The 17,532-nt window shown below is 37.5% G+C and overlaps 1 protein-coding gene across 1 annotated transcript; it reads right to left on the reverse strand.

The window, feature by feature from the left end:
- Positions 1-6,143: 6,143 nt before the first annotated feature.
- LOC135683595 (glutathione S-transferase theta-3) lies at positions 6,144-11,193 on the reverse strand. Its single transcript, XM_065198900.2, has 4 exons — positions 10,949-11,193; positions 8,826-8,916; positions 7,923-8,073; positions 6,144-6,632 (listed from the first exon to the last, which is right to left on the reverse strand). The coding sequence occupies exons 1-4, from the start codon at positions 11,061-11,063 to the stop codon at positions 6,303-6,305; spliced, it is 687 nt and encodes a 228-aa protein (XP_065054972.2). The 5' UTR covers positions 11,064-11,193; the 3' UTR covers positions 6,144-6,302.
- Positions 11,194-17,532: the final 6,339 nt, after the last annotated feature.

Raw genomic sequence — 17,532 nt, forward strand, 5'->3', positions numbered from 1 at the left:
TTTAACTGTCGTTTTTCTATCAGAATATCTAAACTGGCGCGAACTCAATATGCGGGTGGTAGTAGCAAGTAAAGCGTAAAAAGGGGGCCATACTGATGGGGCTTGGTGCCCCCTATTGACACCCTTGGATTTTTCCTTGAAGTGATGCCAATAGAAATTGAATTGACAGGTTAACGAATCAGTAGTAATGAATTCTAAACTTGAGATATGATTGTTTCAATTCAGCTACAAGCTTGGGACATATAACAATTGATTCTAAATTGAGAACCGTCTACCTGCTCATTGCCGAATTGCAATTGCTAATGGAGACTACCGAGGCAAAAAGGTAGAAAGAGGCCTAGCTATTTTGGAAATATACACTCTTACCAGACTGTCAAGATACTGTAGAACATTCTAGTTTAATCTTTCACATCATTCTAGTATATTCGTAGTATTAGTTCAATTCTATTTTCTGCAATAATAATTACTTCCGCTTTCTCGAACCTTCTGGAACGAACCTTCCGGAATGATTGATTGGCTACCAATTATCCATTTCACCAAACTTTCGTCAGGAAGGGTTCAAATCCCGGAGCCCCGAAAGTCTGTGCCTATGACATTGGCATAACCCGAAAGAGTAATATAAAATACCATTAAAATATGTCAAATCAGTTGATGCTGTTACGAATTGGTTGAGATATTACGACATGAGCGCAGGCTCTTTCCCCATCAAATCAATGTAATTTGGTCTTGGTTCTTAACTTTATGTATCAAGCTAAAAGAGCAGTACTCCGCCAGCAAATATTATATCTTTGATTGCCCATGTATCACTCAGATTTCAGTGTATTTTGTTGATTTTGCACACATTTCAACAATTTCACATTTATCTTTTTGATTATGAGATCAAAATTTTCTTAAGAAAGATGTTTTGATTACGTCACAATTGGATACTCTTTGAAACCAATTAGTTACCAATTGTTTCCAATGTTCGAATAAGCATAAAAATAATAATAATAATAATGATAATAATGATAAATATTAATCAATTTATTTACAGTAGGCGGGTATAATATAGCTATCTATGTACAATTTATGTACAAGCTAATTCATGCCTACTTTATAAAAATTTAGAATAAAAAGCGACTAACAATGAATAATTTATAATTAAATATAAAAAAAGTTAATTGATTAATGAATTGATTAAATATTCGAGTTTTAAACTGGGCAAGATTTGATGACTCTTTTATTTCTGTGGACAACTTATGCTATAATTTCCCCCTGGATATGAAATGGTTTCTATTCCAAAAGTGGTAGTTCAGACTTTTGGAAGATGTATTTGGCTTCCGCTCCTTAAGCTTTATTAGGGGCGCCTAGCCATAAATATGTCTTTTATAAATGCTGGATTAAGGTTATTATGTGTTTTACATATCTTAGTTATGAGAAGCACTAAATTCTTTGTGTGAATTTTCACAGCATTGTCCTTTTCTAAAAGTGTTGTGAAATCAGAATTGTCATCTTTATGGGCGATTCGTAATGCCATCTCATGGGGGTGATTTATTTTATAATTAAAGCGTCTCTCACAGAATATCCATATAAGAGGACAGTAGTTGAACTGGGAAAGGATGAAGACCTTCAGAACTTGTTTAAGTTTTACAGTATCCATATACTTGGCGATACGGGATAGAGCATGTACCTTTTGTTTAGCTCTTTTGTATAAGGATGTTACTTTTGATTTGAAGGATAAAGTCTTATCTAATATAATACCCAGTAATTTTTCTTCTGAACTCTCAGCAATTACTTCGTTGTCAATTCTTATCGATAGGTTGGTGTTCTTTATACTGCTGAAAAACATCAGATGGCATTTATCTCCATTTAATTTCATGTAATTTTCCCAGAACCGTTTAGATAAAATGGTAATATCATTTTCTAACTTTCTAATTATTTCATTGTGCATATGATCACTGACATATTAAGTTCTGTCATCCGCATAGTTACCAACCATACTGTCAGACACAAACATAAACAAATCGTTTCTGTAAATGTTGGAAAGGAGAGGTCCGAGGACAGAACCCTGAGGCACTCCATGGCTTATATTCTTCCATTCACTGTAAGACCCATTAACTTTAACACGTTGCTTTCTAGAGTTCAGAAAGCTAAATATGAAATTTAAAGCTTCTCTTGTGAAACCATATGCCTCTAGTTTAGCAATTAATAGATCGTGGTTTAAGCAATCGAATGCTTTGGAGAGATTACGAAAATAACCCCGTTTGCTCACTCTGTTGTTTAATGCCTTTTTGCATTTTTCAACAAAACGTAATAGGGCATGCTGTGTACTATGCCCTTCCCTAAAACCACAGATTAGAAGATTTAGAAAGGTATTAGCATATGGCTTTATCTGCTTTCCACTAGTCGCTCAAATATCCTAGACATTGATGGCAAGACTGAAATAGGTCTATAGTTTTTCTTAACAAGAGCATCGTCTTTCTTAAATTTTGGTGATATATCAGCTTATTTGAGGCTTTCAGGGAAGCTGCTGTTTTCTACGCATATGTTAAAACTACTATGAAGAAAAGGGACAAAAATTTCACAATTTTCTTGAAGTATTTTTGAGGGCATGCTATCAGTCGGTGAAGCTTTTTTGGGTTCAGTCTCTTGAGCTGATCGAAAACATCGATGGCATCAACCTCATTAAACTCAAATAGTTCCTGGGGTACCCATTGCTTTTTGATCATTTTAATACTAGGGTGGTTTTTGTATTTGTATACCGACTTATCTATAAGGTCGTCGATGTTTATTGTGAGGGAGAGGTTGGCTTCATTTTCTTTAATTTCTAACTCATCGGTAATATTTGTAAAGTATTCGTTCAGGATTTGTGCAATTTTTCGGTCGTTATTTAGATGTTCTCCATTTTCCAGAAGATTAATCATTGGTGGTACTTGTACTTTATCCGTGAGAACCGGTTTGACTGTTTTCCATAACTTTCTATTATTAGATTTTCCTAGTATTGCGACACATTTATTTCTCTGATGCTCGTATGCGTTCCAGTTTTCGTTGGTCTTATTCCTGTTGTATTTATTCTTTAGCTTAGACCGGTGCACTATTGCTTTTCGCAGTTCTTTGGTCATGAACGGACCATCATTTGCACGAACATATTTTTTCTTGATTGGAGCATGCTGATAAAGTACTTTTGTCAAGTTTGTGCTTATACAATCAAAGGACACTTTTTCTGATAAATCGTTTATGGTATTAGCAATATCATGTGTAAAGTTTATCGTGCTAAACTTTGTATAGTCTCTGTATTGAATTATCCTCGGACCTTTCTTGATATAACCGCCTTTGAGAACTGTCAGGATTATTGTGTGAAAGTCAGAAAGCCCCGTTTCAAATGCTGTCATGCTTTTAAGGCTGGATTTTCCATTTGTTAGAATTAAATCTATGCATCAAGGTTTAGCTGATTTAAAACAGGTTGTCTCTTTGACAATACTAGCAAAGTTGTACCTATCCACAAAATATGTTATTTCATTGTCACTTATTTCGCAGTTTAGGTCTACCATGAACAGAAAATTTTCAAATTTGTTGCTAAAGGAGTCTAGGCATTTTTCTATTTCACCGAAGAAAAATTGTTGGCACTGAGATGGTGGGCGATACATACAGAGGAGTAGCCATTTTTGTGAGTTTTTCAGATTAATTTCTACAGCTATCCCTTCAATGCCTGGAGTAAATTGTGATTTAAGAATTGCTTAACCGGAAGGCCTTCTTTTATGCAAACTAAAAGTCCACCTCCATTTTCGTTAGGGTCGATTCGAAATGGTCTCATAAAGTCTTCAATAACAAATTGGCTTCTAGGGAAGGTCTCATCAAGTTTTGGTTCAGCTAGGGTGACTACATCAACTTTACCTCCTGATATAATAGGCTTAAAAAGTCCAATCTTGTTTCTGATAGAATTTATATTAATATGACCTAGTATTAGACCATTTTTGTTTGTGAGTTGTAATTCATTTAGTTTCTTGTATTTGTTGTCAGTCACGTTATAAGACTGGGGTTCTAAATGGCTATTCTTGTTAATGACCTTATTTATTGTGTTAGTCCTTTCAGGGACAGTTACTTTTTCTATGAAATTTTTATCGACATTTTTGTGCACAAAATGCATTGATGAAAAATTATCTTAGTGTGAAGCATTATTTCTCATTCAAAAAGACCTTAGCTTACTTATGATGTTTTTTGCAAGTTGGAAATTTCCTCGTTGATTCAGGTGAAAACCATGTCCTCCGAAGTGCTCCATCTGACTTGTATTTTGTCGCAAGATGTCGCATCCTAGTTGATTGAGTATGTCATTCAATATCTTCCCCTTTCTGTCAAGATCTGGTTTGTCCTTTCGCAGTATAATTTAAGAAATTATAATATGACACTTTGGTAGATTTGCATGTATAAATTATTTCAGCTCTTTAAGCCTCTTAAGTATTTCTTCAGGTGTTTTTTTATTCATATCATTAATCCCAATTATTAAAATTATCTTCCCAGGAGCTTTTTTGAGTAATGGTTTTAGATAATCAAGCATGTCATCAGTGGCTCCACCAGAGAAGTTTCTAGCTCTTATATTGAAACATATTGAAACGGCGACTAAGGATTAGCTGGTCTATATTTCATATCATACCAACATGAGTGATTTCAGGATTTTTTGTCAATGCAATGTTAATATATAGAAGCAGCTCTTCTTTTATTAAAATCAAAACACAGCTCGAGAACATCCAAATATGAAGTTGATATGACAAGCACATTCATTTCAAATCTATTTTCAATGCACTTGTTTTATCGTCGAGCTGAGTACCGTTCTTTCTCAAAAATAAGTCATTGCTTATTTGGTTGTCTCCAATTTAAATTTCTTGGCCTGATGTTTTCTGAAAAGACGCTATTCACTTACAGGGCCGGCGAAACGTATTCGAAAGTGGAGGGGCTAAAAAATCAAGGTTATGAAAAGTTTTAGGAAAGGCCACCATGGTTGGCGACAAGAAAAATTTTAGAAATATGATATCTAAGGTATGGCCAGAAACAGTATCTAAAGTTGAAAAGAAACAGTAAATAATGTTGACATTTAATAGGAAAGTTTTTGCTATTATGACATTTAATAGATTTCAAAAGGAGCCAAAATGAAATGGAGGAGAAAATAAATGAATCAAGCTTTAACAAAACCATCAACATTGAAATATCAAAAGAATCACTGTCAACTCAAAATGAAAGATTATGCAACAAAAATTCTTCATTTCTCATATGCTCAAAAATTTTCTTTCCAGCAGTTTCTTTTCCTTCAACAATTTTTTTAGAAACTTCCCGTCAACAAATAGACCTTGGGAGCGGAGTTTAGGCTATAGAAAAAACAATACTTCATCATTTGGTGCAGGCAACAAAGTCTTTCTGATCATTTGGTGCAGGCAACCAAGTCTTTCTGATCATTTGGTGCAGGCAACCAAGTCTTTCTGATCATTTGGTGCAGGCAACCAAGTCTTTCTGATCATTTGGTGCAGGCAAGGCAAAAAAATCGTTCTGGATCAGTTTTCTCGATCTATTCCCTTAACCAAGCTGTTACTCGTTGTACCACTTGGGAAATGACCGACTTTTTTGACCAAATTCCCATTTTCATTTAAAAACATTTAAAAACGTCTAGGATACATAGTCTGTTTCGAAGATGGTTTACTCGGGGAAACTTGACATCACTTTTCCTTTTTCCATTGATAATACGCATTGCGCTGTCCTGAAAGGCCTCAAATCTTTGTTTTTTCGACTGGGGCATGCCAACAAAAACATTTGAACAGTAACGCATGACACTTTTTGACCAAATTCCCATTTTCAATTTCTGTTTGTCTTCTTTGGTAAATACATAGCTACCAAGCTTAATCTAATATCATTTTCAAAATATTACTACGTACACTTACTTACAGCGCAATGCGTATTATCAGCACTTACTTTGTCTAAAAAATTATTTTGCTCTGCAGAAAAGTGGAGGGGCCATGGCCCCCCGCCCCCCCCCCCTGTTTCGCCGGCCCTGAGTCTTAATACTATCCGTTTCGATACTATCCATTGATAAACAAGATTTCTCTAGCTGTTGTTTCCTTTTCCCCTACAACATGTCAACATTTCTGAGAACTGGTAAGCAGAAAACAAGACACGAAGCCGAAAACGCTGTTCTCTCTTTGATCGCAACCTCACTTTGATATAAATTCACATTTGTTAATAGAACACAAAAAGGTCCAAACACTTACACCTACATATTCTATTTCATCAATTACCACTGCAAAATGACTTTAAAATTTAAAGCTATAGTGTTATTCTCATAGTTTTGGTCTTTTAGAAAGAGAAGCTTTCATTTTATACAATATTGAATGAACCTGTTGATAATCTTCTCCGAAATAATCAACGCATCGCTTTTGCCAATCTTTTACTTTACTCGACAGTTCAACTAGGTTTTCATCGAGCAATTCCAACTGACTGAACTCACATATTGCCAACACATCGGCAATTGATATTTCTTTACTTGACAAGAAAGGGGTGTCCTTCAAAAAGTGATTGTCGTATATTTTCATGCAATCATCCATTTGCTTCTTTCCATTTTTGATTTTGTGTTCGTTAACAGGCTTGCCAAGCAAAAGCGGGCCAAAAAGCTGTGAAATTAAAAAAGTTGAATTGATTACTCTAAAAATAATGGCACTTTCATTATTTATCAAAAGCACGATCTTGCTTTCTTGCAGCTTCAGTCTGTTTATGATGACATTGTATGAAGGAACAAAGTATTAATAAATGTAAGCTGTAATCCAAGAATTTATGCCCTAAGATGGTTGATCCTTGAATAAAACCACACCAAAGCAATTGTAGAAGCTATCGTTGAAAGGACGGGCCCCGGGCTCTGACGTTTTATAGTCTGAAGAATTTCAGATGAAAAACTTTACTATATTTCAAATTGTTTTCAGATGAAAAGCTTAACTATGTTTCAAATGAAAACAAGAAACGAAAACAGTCGAACTCAGGAGCTGTGTGACAGCGGATGAAGAAATGGGTCGGTTCCAGTGCCAAGCAACTGCGGGATGCTGGCAGATCAAATGGCAGTTTTAGCTTAAAGACATGCAGCACATAGGCGAAGGAGCCATAGAGACTGGGGGGCTACAGCCAGTGGCGGCGCCAGCTACAGCAGAGTGGGAGGGTAATGGGCGTTGCCAGCGAGACCACACTCCTTTCGCCTCGTTTCAGTGCTTTGTACAGGTTAATTTTCCTTAGGAAATATGATCTACCCCTTCCTAGCACTTTTTGATCAATTTCTAGAAGAAATGTGTAGACCATGTTTGACAAAAGTGGGGGGGAGGCGCCAAGGTAATTACCCCCCCCCCCCCTGAACAGCCACTTGGTGCCGCAACTGGCTACAGCCCCCAGATAAGGCAAAATTTACCGAATTTCAGGCCCCTTTCACACGATTTTGCAGAGTATTAGAGTGTACATCGAAGAAGTGTTTACTTGTAATATAACAATAAGCTTGTCCAAAGTTCATAAAATTAAGCTTTTGTAAAGTCATCCCAATGCCCCTATGTTGCTTGCAATCACATGTATATTAAACAATATGAAGTAAAAAGCTAAATTTGAAACAAAGTGTTGTGCAGGTCGGATAGTCAAACATCTTATAAAAGGAAAATTTTGAAAAACAAGCTGAAAATTTTCTCACATGAAACTTGTATCATGTAAAATATCAGAAATCGCAACGAATCGAAATTGTTTTTTAGATTTCCCCATGATTCTAGGTTCTACATGACATGTTATGTAAACAAGGCCAAAAATACTGCGAGAAAAGGAAAACCAGCCAAGCAACCCTGGATGACAAAAAACTCAGTGGGGTGTCACACCCCTTAGGCCCCCAATACTGATGACCTTGTTAACATTCACAGTTCCAAGTTGCCAGTACTCACTTTTCCCCAAATAATGCTCACAGCAGCCAATCTTGTATTGGTGTGATGCCAAGAGAGGTATTCATCAATTTTGGCTCTTTTTTCGAGATCCTTTGGGTACCAATGATCAGCTAACTGATATTTGGCACAAATGTATTTCATCATGGCAGTGCTGAAATAAAAATCACAACAACATTACAAGGAATTTAAATGAATAAATAATAGTTAGTAAATACATTTTTGAGCATGATAATATGGACAGGTTTAATTTCAATAGACAAATAAGCAGGGGCAGACCTTGACGATTTGGAGTAGGGGGTGTAAACGGGTGAATTTACGGACCAAAATTCAACTCTTGCTAGTCAATGTATACACACCAATATAATATATATAGTCACGATATGCTTCTACTGACAATTCATAACATTTACAAACCATCAAAAAAAATTACTGTCTAACTTTTTCAAAAGTAGGGGGTGTACCATCCCCCCACACCCCCCTGGTAGGTAGGCCCCTGCACATAAGCATACCTCTACATGATTTGATGCACACTGTCTGCACACAGAACCGTTCTGAATCATTTGAATAGAATTCTTAACACATAAACAGCATTAGCATAGTATCAAAGTTTCCCACACTGAGCCAGATTAAGAGGTTGAAAGAACAATAGAAAGGGCAAAAGAAATAACAAAAAGGAACAAATTGATAATATTTAAAGCTGGCAGGTAAAGATTTGTCCTGTTCTTTACACCAAATAGTGCAATGTGTTGCTTGAATATCAGAAACTCCATGAATCAAACTCCAAAGTGTACCATGATAAAACAATTTCAGGAATGAAAATGTATTCTGAAACAAATAAAAGCATATTTGTCAAAAATACAAAAAAAGCCTTTAAATACAACAAATTATACACACTATCATTACCTTTCAAAGAGTTTTATGTCCCCATCTTTCAAAGCTGGAACTCTTTTAGTTGGGCTCACATCAGCAAATTCCTCATCAGAGTATTGTGCTCCTAGAACATTGCAATTGAGAAAAAATATTTCTACAAAAATGCATCTCTACAAAATTTTGCCTGTCCATTTTTATTCTGAGCTTGACAGATTAATTAAAAGAAAATTTTGTGCTACTATTTGCTATGAATGATGTTTGCAAGCAACATTCTTTTAATACTTTCTTTGTCAGCTAGAAGCAAGAACAACATAAAAAGGTTCAAATTTAGTTGGGCTAGAAGCAAGAGAAGAATTGCATCAATCAAGAAGTTTTATCTCTATAATTTCTTTCCTTTAATGAAATAGATGTTTATTCAACAGCTTGCTCAAAAGGTAATTTTTTCAGATTGACAGCCCAAAAGCTGAAGAAGTTTCGAAATGAGCCATCTGCTCTTAGCCTTAAGGGTTAAAGCAAATGCTCCTTTTTTAGCAGAGGCCTAAACATTTCAGCAGCTGCGTTTGGGCTAGGGACCCCATTGGTACTGAACATCTGGGCATTTAGGTAGATTTTTGCAGTGAAGAGCAGTATTTTTTTATAGAATTGGCACAAGGCTGAGCAATTTATAGTCAAAACTTTGTATGAAATGTAATATTAGAAAGCCCTGTATGAAATATTAGCCAACTTTAATTTAGTTATGTTTTTGTTGTTATTTGTTCTCAGCCCTTTTCAGTGTTCCTTATTTCTATTTAATTTTACTTATCTATTGGCACAAATAAAAGATTGTAGCAATGAAACATCGCAAAAAATTTTATCGTACAGAAAAGCTATTCACAGTGGCAAAATAGGTGGATGTTGACAGTAGATGAAAACATAAGCAGGAGCCAACACAGCAACAAAAACAATTACAGACACAAGGATCAGGTACAAATGGTCATTGTTGGAGAAGGTAGACTTAGTCTAGCCTGGAGAAGGTGTGAAGAACCATATCATGATAAGCAATCACACAGGAGACCAGTAGGCACTAACAGACCAGCATTGACTAACTAACAGAGTACTCCAAATTGCCATCAGAGCTCCGGACAATACATGCCTGTGGTTTCTCCATAAGCTATGTAGGTATGGTCTCCAAAATCTGTTTATGGCTACCCCCATTTGATATTTTGTTCCTTTGCAGGTTTGCCCTTATGTAAAGTTGGAGGTGAAAAGACGGAAATCTGGCTGAAATGAGTACTTCTTTTTCAAAAGTGTAGGAATGTGGGAAGCATGGGGAAAATTACCTATCTGATCTCTGAAATGGGCTTGGATATTTCCAGTGTTTTTAATGGTTGTAGATAAGCAGAGACACTGGAATGGCCAAGGAGCAAAGAGACAGGCTTGAGTAAAAGGGTTTTTGAAAGATAACTCCCAGCTTCTACTTATTCCTTCTACTAACTGCCATTATATTTTGATATTCTGAAGAATCTTGAAATTTGGCTTACTTTCGGCATAAGGTTTCATTTTACAAGTTTTGAGAAATGTTTGCGTTAATTAAGCACTACCATAAGAACTTTATATGAACCTCTCTGATTATCACAATTGACTGATTTCAAGGGCACATTAATGAAAAGGCAACAGGGGCAGTTGACGCACCCCCCCCCCTATACCCCCTTCTCTGGCGTCCCTGCAGATAAGAGAGATCATATTCAAGGGGGCCACATCATTGCAGGGATTTTAAGGAGCAATAGTCCTCAACAATGTTTTACCAAATAGACCCCTTTAGGAGCCTTACAGTCCTAGTACAGTGGTCCCAGCTTATTTACTTGGCAGATTTACACTTACTTTAACCTTATGAAGAGTTGTCCCTTTCTAACAGATCCTGTTTACACAAAGGCTCTTCCACTTATCTAATAATTCCCACTTACATGAATAACTGTCATTCAAAAAAGGGGCCCGAGTTTGGTTATTTTATTAGCGTCAAAAAATGCCCATGAAATGCTTTAGTGATTCCATGCGTACTTGATTTAAGAGGAACAATTACTGCAATCCTAGTAGGCCGAGGTAGGGAAGGCCGATAGAGTGTGGAAAATGTCCAAAAATAGAGGGAAGACTTCCTAAAACTTTGGTAAGCGTCACACCTTTGGCAAGATTGATCAAGTGTGGAACAAACGGCACTTTGTTTGCTTTTAAGAGCAACACCACTGATCTAGAAGGCTGCGACATCATATCGAAGTAAAGTTTTAGTGATGCCATCTTTTCTCTTCCTTTAAATGAGATACAACCACGTTGACTGCACAACACGAAAAGGTTTTCCAAGAACTCAACACTGATCAGTGGAACTCAATTACGATTTCAGAATGACTGTGACTCAGTTCGGAGCACAGATTGTTGCTGCAGTTGTGACGCAATGACTTGAACATGATTGGTTGAGAGGTCAGTGCGAATTCCGTGGAAAAAAGTTGCCTTGATTTCAACTTTCGAAACGGAAAGCGGTACGGAAAGCGGTACGGAAAGCGGTACGGAAAGCGGTACGGAAAGCGGTACGGAAAGCGATACGGAAAGCGGTACGGAAAGCGTACCGTTTTTGAATGTCAAAACATTTTCTGCGCTTGCTTGTACCGTATACCGTATTCCGTTTTACGTCCATACCGTGAAGAGGAAATCCATCTTAAGATACATTTTTCTATATCCCAGGGCATACCACACTAGGACTGGTTGTGAGAAAAAACCCTTTACCGCCTAACACTGCCTTATGAAAAATTCACCAAAGCATACGCTGTACCATAATATTTGGTGCTTGCAAATATAACTGGAGCATACAATATTTGTAAAAATTACTGAATAAATTGAGCGAGCTGTTCTTACATATTTTTGCCTCTAAATACCCTGCTCCACAATATATCCTTTATTTTGATCATCATTATCTTCTATCAGAAGGTTGGCTACCATGACCCTCCAACTATCCCAAAATCTGAGTTTTGATTTGTTGTCATGGTCATCGATAAAACTATTTTGATACAATCTCTAAAATTTTAACTGCAAAATGATACCCTGTTCTGCAACACATCCTATCAGCTCGAGTGTGGGAATCCTTAACAGATCCAGCTTACATTGCCAGTTTTAGGTATTGTTCAGTGCTTTCAGGGTAGGTGCTCAAAGTCTTAAATTCTAATAAGAATTCTAAGGAAGACATCAGTCCTCACCACTCTATGTCTTTTTACATCGAAAACCTGACAAGTCATTTGCAACAGCCATAAATACATAGAAATCCGCTATTAATATGTGAAGAAGTGTAGTTTCTACTTCAGGATATGAAACCTTTAGGGGAGCATTTGAACAAGTTAACAAATGTTTTATTGTTGGATGAGCCATATATAGAACTACCCTGGGTACCAGAGCCTCAGAGAGTCAAAGAATAAAAGGATGAAGACATGGGAAAAGGAATTGCAAAGAAGAATTGGAGAGGAGTGGAAAGACAAGGCCTTTCTTTCCACCGTTCTTCATCATTTGATCTTCTGAGGGTCTGGCACCCAGGGTAATATTGAACATGCTCTTCTGTTGCAATGTGAATTAGTCTGGCAGTTTGGTTCGATCCACTAACTTGCACAAACTTTCATTTGAATGAGGGGGTCGCTAGCTCTCTGCGAATGAGGGCGTACTTCGCTTGGCAAGAAGAGTAACTTTCCTAGAAATACACATTTCTTGTTATGATTTGTCACAGGTAACATAAGGTCAATAGCAGAGCACATACGTTTGGTGTCTCCCAGGGATCACCCGGTCTTGATCTACAACCTTTGGCGTCCAAATTGACCCTGACAATCCGGTATTATTCTGTTTGGCTATATCAAAGAAAACCTTTGAAAATGTCATAAAATGCGATTTGCAATGCAAAGCTCGCGGGAAAATATGGCTTCTTGATACGTACTACCGTAAATCTTTGAGTTTACCCCCCTTCCCCTCCACAATGTAAACATACCCCCCCCCCCAACAATTTCCCCTCGTTCTGGGGTCTGTATAGAAACATCCTTCACGTTCTTGAAACAGTCTCGATAAAATAACACCTAAAATGCTAAAGCAGTCCAAATCCTTGAAAAACTGGATTCTGAAGTGCTTGTCGTGGGTTTTGCTCCAAGGAGAACGGACTTTACAACTATGGAAAATTACTTTTTACACGTAGTGCTTCCTCGCCTTACACAATTCAGGATATAAACATTAGTCAAATTGTGAAGGAAACAGACAGTTGTAGAATATGGTCAGCCACAAAACGCTACATATGACCTTGTATAAAGGGAAATTGCCACGTAAAAATGCCATAGCTTTTCCAAACGCATTTACAAATTGGGTGTTTTCCCCATTTTTTAGGGGTTTGGTCAGCAAAAATGTTCTTCTCTTTGCTACATCAATCCTCCAACCCTACTACGCCACTGCTTCGTATCGTCTTTACCTTAAAGTTAAAAACCAAATTTTCAAAATGTTTCCATTATTTACCAGTGAACTGAAGGGTGTGGCACCAAGATTAGTGTCTAACACCCCCTCCCCCCTCCCAACCCATGTTGCTTAAAAACCGCCCCTGGTCGAGTAAAAATAGTCAAAGTTGACAACTATTTGCTTATAGTATCATGCACGTTAATAACAGGGGAGTCAGTGGCGTACCCCGGGCTGTAGCAGTGGGGGGGGGGGGTTCCGGACCCCTCCATTCACCCCCCTTGGGTACGCCACTGCAGGGAGTGCACCTTATAAGTCTGATGAGCTAATAATGTAGATTGCCTTAAGGAGGCCGTCATAAGAATATGTCAAAATCTGCTACTTGCGTACAACCTAATACTGCTAAAGCTCCGTTTCACATATTCACTTCATTTTTGCTATACAAACTTTCAAAGTATTCTTGTTTTTGTTGACAACAACAAAATTAATTTTGGGGGTCAGGTTTCCATAGCAACGCTCGATGAATGGGGACACTTTTTCACAGTTAGGTTCATTTTTCTATGTTATTGCAGCAATCTTATAAATAGAATGCCAATGAAATAGATGCCAGTAAGTAGATCTTTCATTTGAATAATGGAAATTTCCATAACTGTCACGAAATAAGGGTGAAACCCCAAAATGTCGTTTCCATGGCAACAATGTCTATTTTTGGTTACATGAAAATTTCCATTACTCAAATGGTAGGCAATAGTAAAATGAATATAATCAGGAAGTTTGGCTTTGCTAGGGCCTGTGGTTTCAAAATAAAATGTTCCTAAAAACACTGAACATAAATTTGATACTATTGAGAAAAACGGGGTTTTACGAAAACAACTATTTTTAATTCATTTTACGAGTTATTTGTCTCTTTAAAAACACAAAATTGTTCTTTAAAGTTTCAATGTTATATTGCTACCAATGTTCAACATTTCCAGCTCTTTATGACCTGTTACCATGCACAAAAAATTGATCAATACTTAGTTCATCAACAAACACAATCTTGGGATCTTTATCACTTTTGCTGTTTCGGCTGGTTTCGCTATGCTGAGAAGATTTTTGTTTGCTGTTTTGCTTTTGAGAAAGTTTCCTCTTTTTTGCCAATACTGGTTCAATACCAAGCCCAAAACCTCCTGCTTTGTATGCAACTGGATCAGGAAGTTTTCTCTTTCTGTCAAATTTGAGGTTCTTTCTCTTAATCCTGTACTTGGCTGAAATCTTCTTTGCTGCATTCTTAAGTCTCAAATCATCTTCGCCCCTAAAAGCATTCAATGTGTTCACACCAGGCATTATTCCAAGTCTCTTCATTATAACACACTTGCTTCCAGATCCTGTATTCCAGCTGCAGATACTTGCACATACCCCAATCTGGACGCGTCTTTTTCCACAGAATTGTGTTTTTGGTACTGAAGACCAGAGTCTTCCATTCAAACTTTCATTTTGGTTTTGTGTCAAACCAAGCAAACATCGTTTCAGTAAATCATCATTACTCAACCTGGAGAATATTGGCTCAAGCTCTTTCAAAAAAACTGCAGGTAGTCTGTTTGCTCCCTTGTATGTCTTCGTACCATTAGCTTGGTCTTTCTGAAACCCACACCAAGACTCCTTTCCTTTTGGGCAGTACTTGTGTTGAAAAGCAAGACTCTTTTGTGGGTGTTCTATAATATGATGCATAATTGCATTAATGGCTGCTTTTATACCTTGCAGATCACCCTTATTCTGCCTTATAGCAAGGCCATAGTAATTCTGAATTTTCTTTATGGTATCCTGTGTAAGTCTACCTGCTCCTCCTACACCTTTTCCATCAGCAAGTTGCTGGCCTTTCATGTTCTTTTTGTATTGGAGAAGAGCAGAACCCATTCTCTTTTGAATATGGCCTACACACTCTTCTTTTTGGATCTTGTAGGAATCACCATAAATACTTTTCAATTCTTCAGCAACCTTTCCAAAACAGCTACTGTCTCCATCACCAATGAAATGTGTGTACTTCAGTCCCCTTTCTTTTATACTTCTTTTGAAGATTGCAATAGCACCTTTGCTCTCCATGTCTCCTGACGAGCTGAAGTGGTTTATCTCACATTGGTCTGCATGGCTTGCTTCCCATTCTTTGAACTCAAATGAGGCCTTATTCATGTTGCTGTGAGAGACACATGCCTGACAAAAGTGAGAGAGAACCTCATAATCAAGGACTTCTCCAGATCTAACCGAGAGGACAAAAACAACCCCAATCTTTGAGGTATGTCCCCTCTTTTGCCAGGTCCCATCAACAGTGACTGGTATTTCCCCAATCTCCTGTCCATCCTCTGTCACTATAACTCTTTCTGGTTCTTCTACTTTTAAAATATTCAAAATTCGGTCTGCAGCTTCTTTCATCTTAACTTCTGCCTCAAGTTTCAATTCTTTCTCAATATCCTTCAGGTGGTTATTATGCGACTCCTTAGTAACAGGAGGTGGTAAATCCATTTTTGCACAGAAGCTTTGGAGTTGTGCCCGACTTGGGCATGCTAAAACTGCCTTTCTGTTTACTTCAAATGCTCCACCTTTTCCAGCTATTTTCCTGCTGGTTGAAAAATTTTGTTTTGCTCCACAATGTGTGCATATTATAAATAAAGACTCTGCCAGTCCTTTTCGTTTTTGGTTATCCTGCTTGATTTTCAACTTTGATTTAGCATTTCTACAACTTGAGCAGATGGCAAACTGTTCTAAAGATTGACTCAGTATTGAGAAGTCCTGGATTTTTGTTCCATGGGCGTCTTCAATGCAGTGTGCTCTTGCGACCCCTAATCTTTTGCTCAAACTTCTGGTCTTCATCTTCTCGTCCATCTTTTTAAAATCGCTGTGCTTCAGCTTCTCTGATGACATATTCCTCATGGCACTCAATCCTTTTTTTGTCAGCGAAGGCGTACATGGCTTAGGCCTAGTGGTATCATCCTGGCTCGAGGTTCCACTACTGGTACTTTGTTGTGGATTTCTGTCACACCCCGAAGACTCTTTCAACTGCCATTTCCGTACTCCGTGGAAACCTTTTCTCTTTTTGAATATTCTAGGCATTATAGAGAACAAATAACAAGATAAAATACACGGTTCAACTTGCTGTTTTTCGAGTGCTTTCTTCGCCGAAATGAACACAACAACACAAGGGAGCATACAGGAAAATAGCCTCAAAACGAAAAGGAGGCAATTTGGAAAAAGGGGGAAATTTGAAATTAAATCATGGCTACATGTTTGGGGAGGTTTTCCATGGAGAAACGCATGGTTTCTAAGGAAAAAATTCGCCCAAACACCGTTGCTATGGACATTATTTAACGGTTGATCCAAAAAAACTGTCTTTTCTCTCGAACTGAGGCCTATAAAAAGGGAACGGGACCAGAGGACTTGAAAATAATGCATATACTATCAATATCAGAAATAAAAAAAAAATGATGACAAATTATTTTTCCACAACTTTTTCTTATGACGGCCTCCTTAAGCCGAGAATAGCTAAAAGACACTATTCGTGCGAAAAAATGCTTGTTGGCGATAAAGTGGTATGAAAATTTTTTTTGCGGTACAGAATTTGAAAATGGCTTTGAAAAAAGCAAACATTTTACGACATACTAAAAGCTTTTTCGTCTGACACTCCTCAGAGCATGGAAAAACTCAAAACGATCTTCCTGGACAACGGCTATCCAGAAGACGCCATTTTATCTAATACTAAGGAGAAGATCGCAAGTTTTTCGGCTGTTCAAAAGTTTGGTCCGCAAAAGTGCCCAGTTTATTTGAAACTACCATGGATTGGTAACACTTCCTTGCTATTCGAGAGTCAGATTAGGCAAGCCATAACCAATTGTTTCTTTGCTGTAAATCCTCGGATTGTTTACAGCACTAGGAGAGCCCTTCCATCCACTCAAAACGATTGCGTTCCTACCCAGGGGCGGATCCAGGATTTTTGGTGACTATTGCTCAAATCTTTTGGGATCGGGACCACGCCCTCCTTGCTTGTGGGACACGCCTGCTATATGGGCAAATGATATAACCATGTGTGTTTATAGTTGCTTCGTATTAATAAATATTCCTTCGAACATCCTTTTTCTATTTCCAGGGACGCCAGAGAAGGGGGTGTGGGGGTACAACCGCCCCTGTTGCCCTTTGGCAGAAGGTGCAAGGGTTGTTTTTAATAAAGTTACCTTGAAACTGGCCAATTGTAATAATCAGAGAGATTCATATAAAATTCTGAACTTCTCAAAACATGTAAAATAGTTCTATATGCTGAAAATTAGCC

This window comes from Rhopilema esculentum, chromosome 7, assembly GCF_057945365.1.
Source record: "Rhopilema esculentum isolate cy_ngs chromosome 7, ASM5794536v1, whole genome shotgun sequence".
NCBI lineage: Eukaryota > Metazoa > Cnidaria > Scyphozoa > Rhizostomeae > Rhizostomatidae > Rhopilema > Rhopilema esculentum.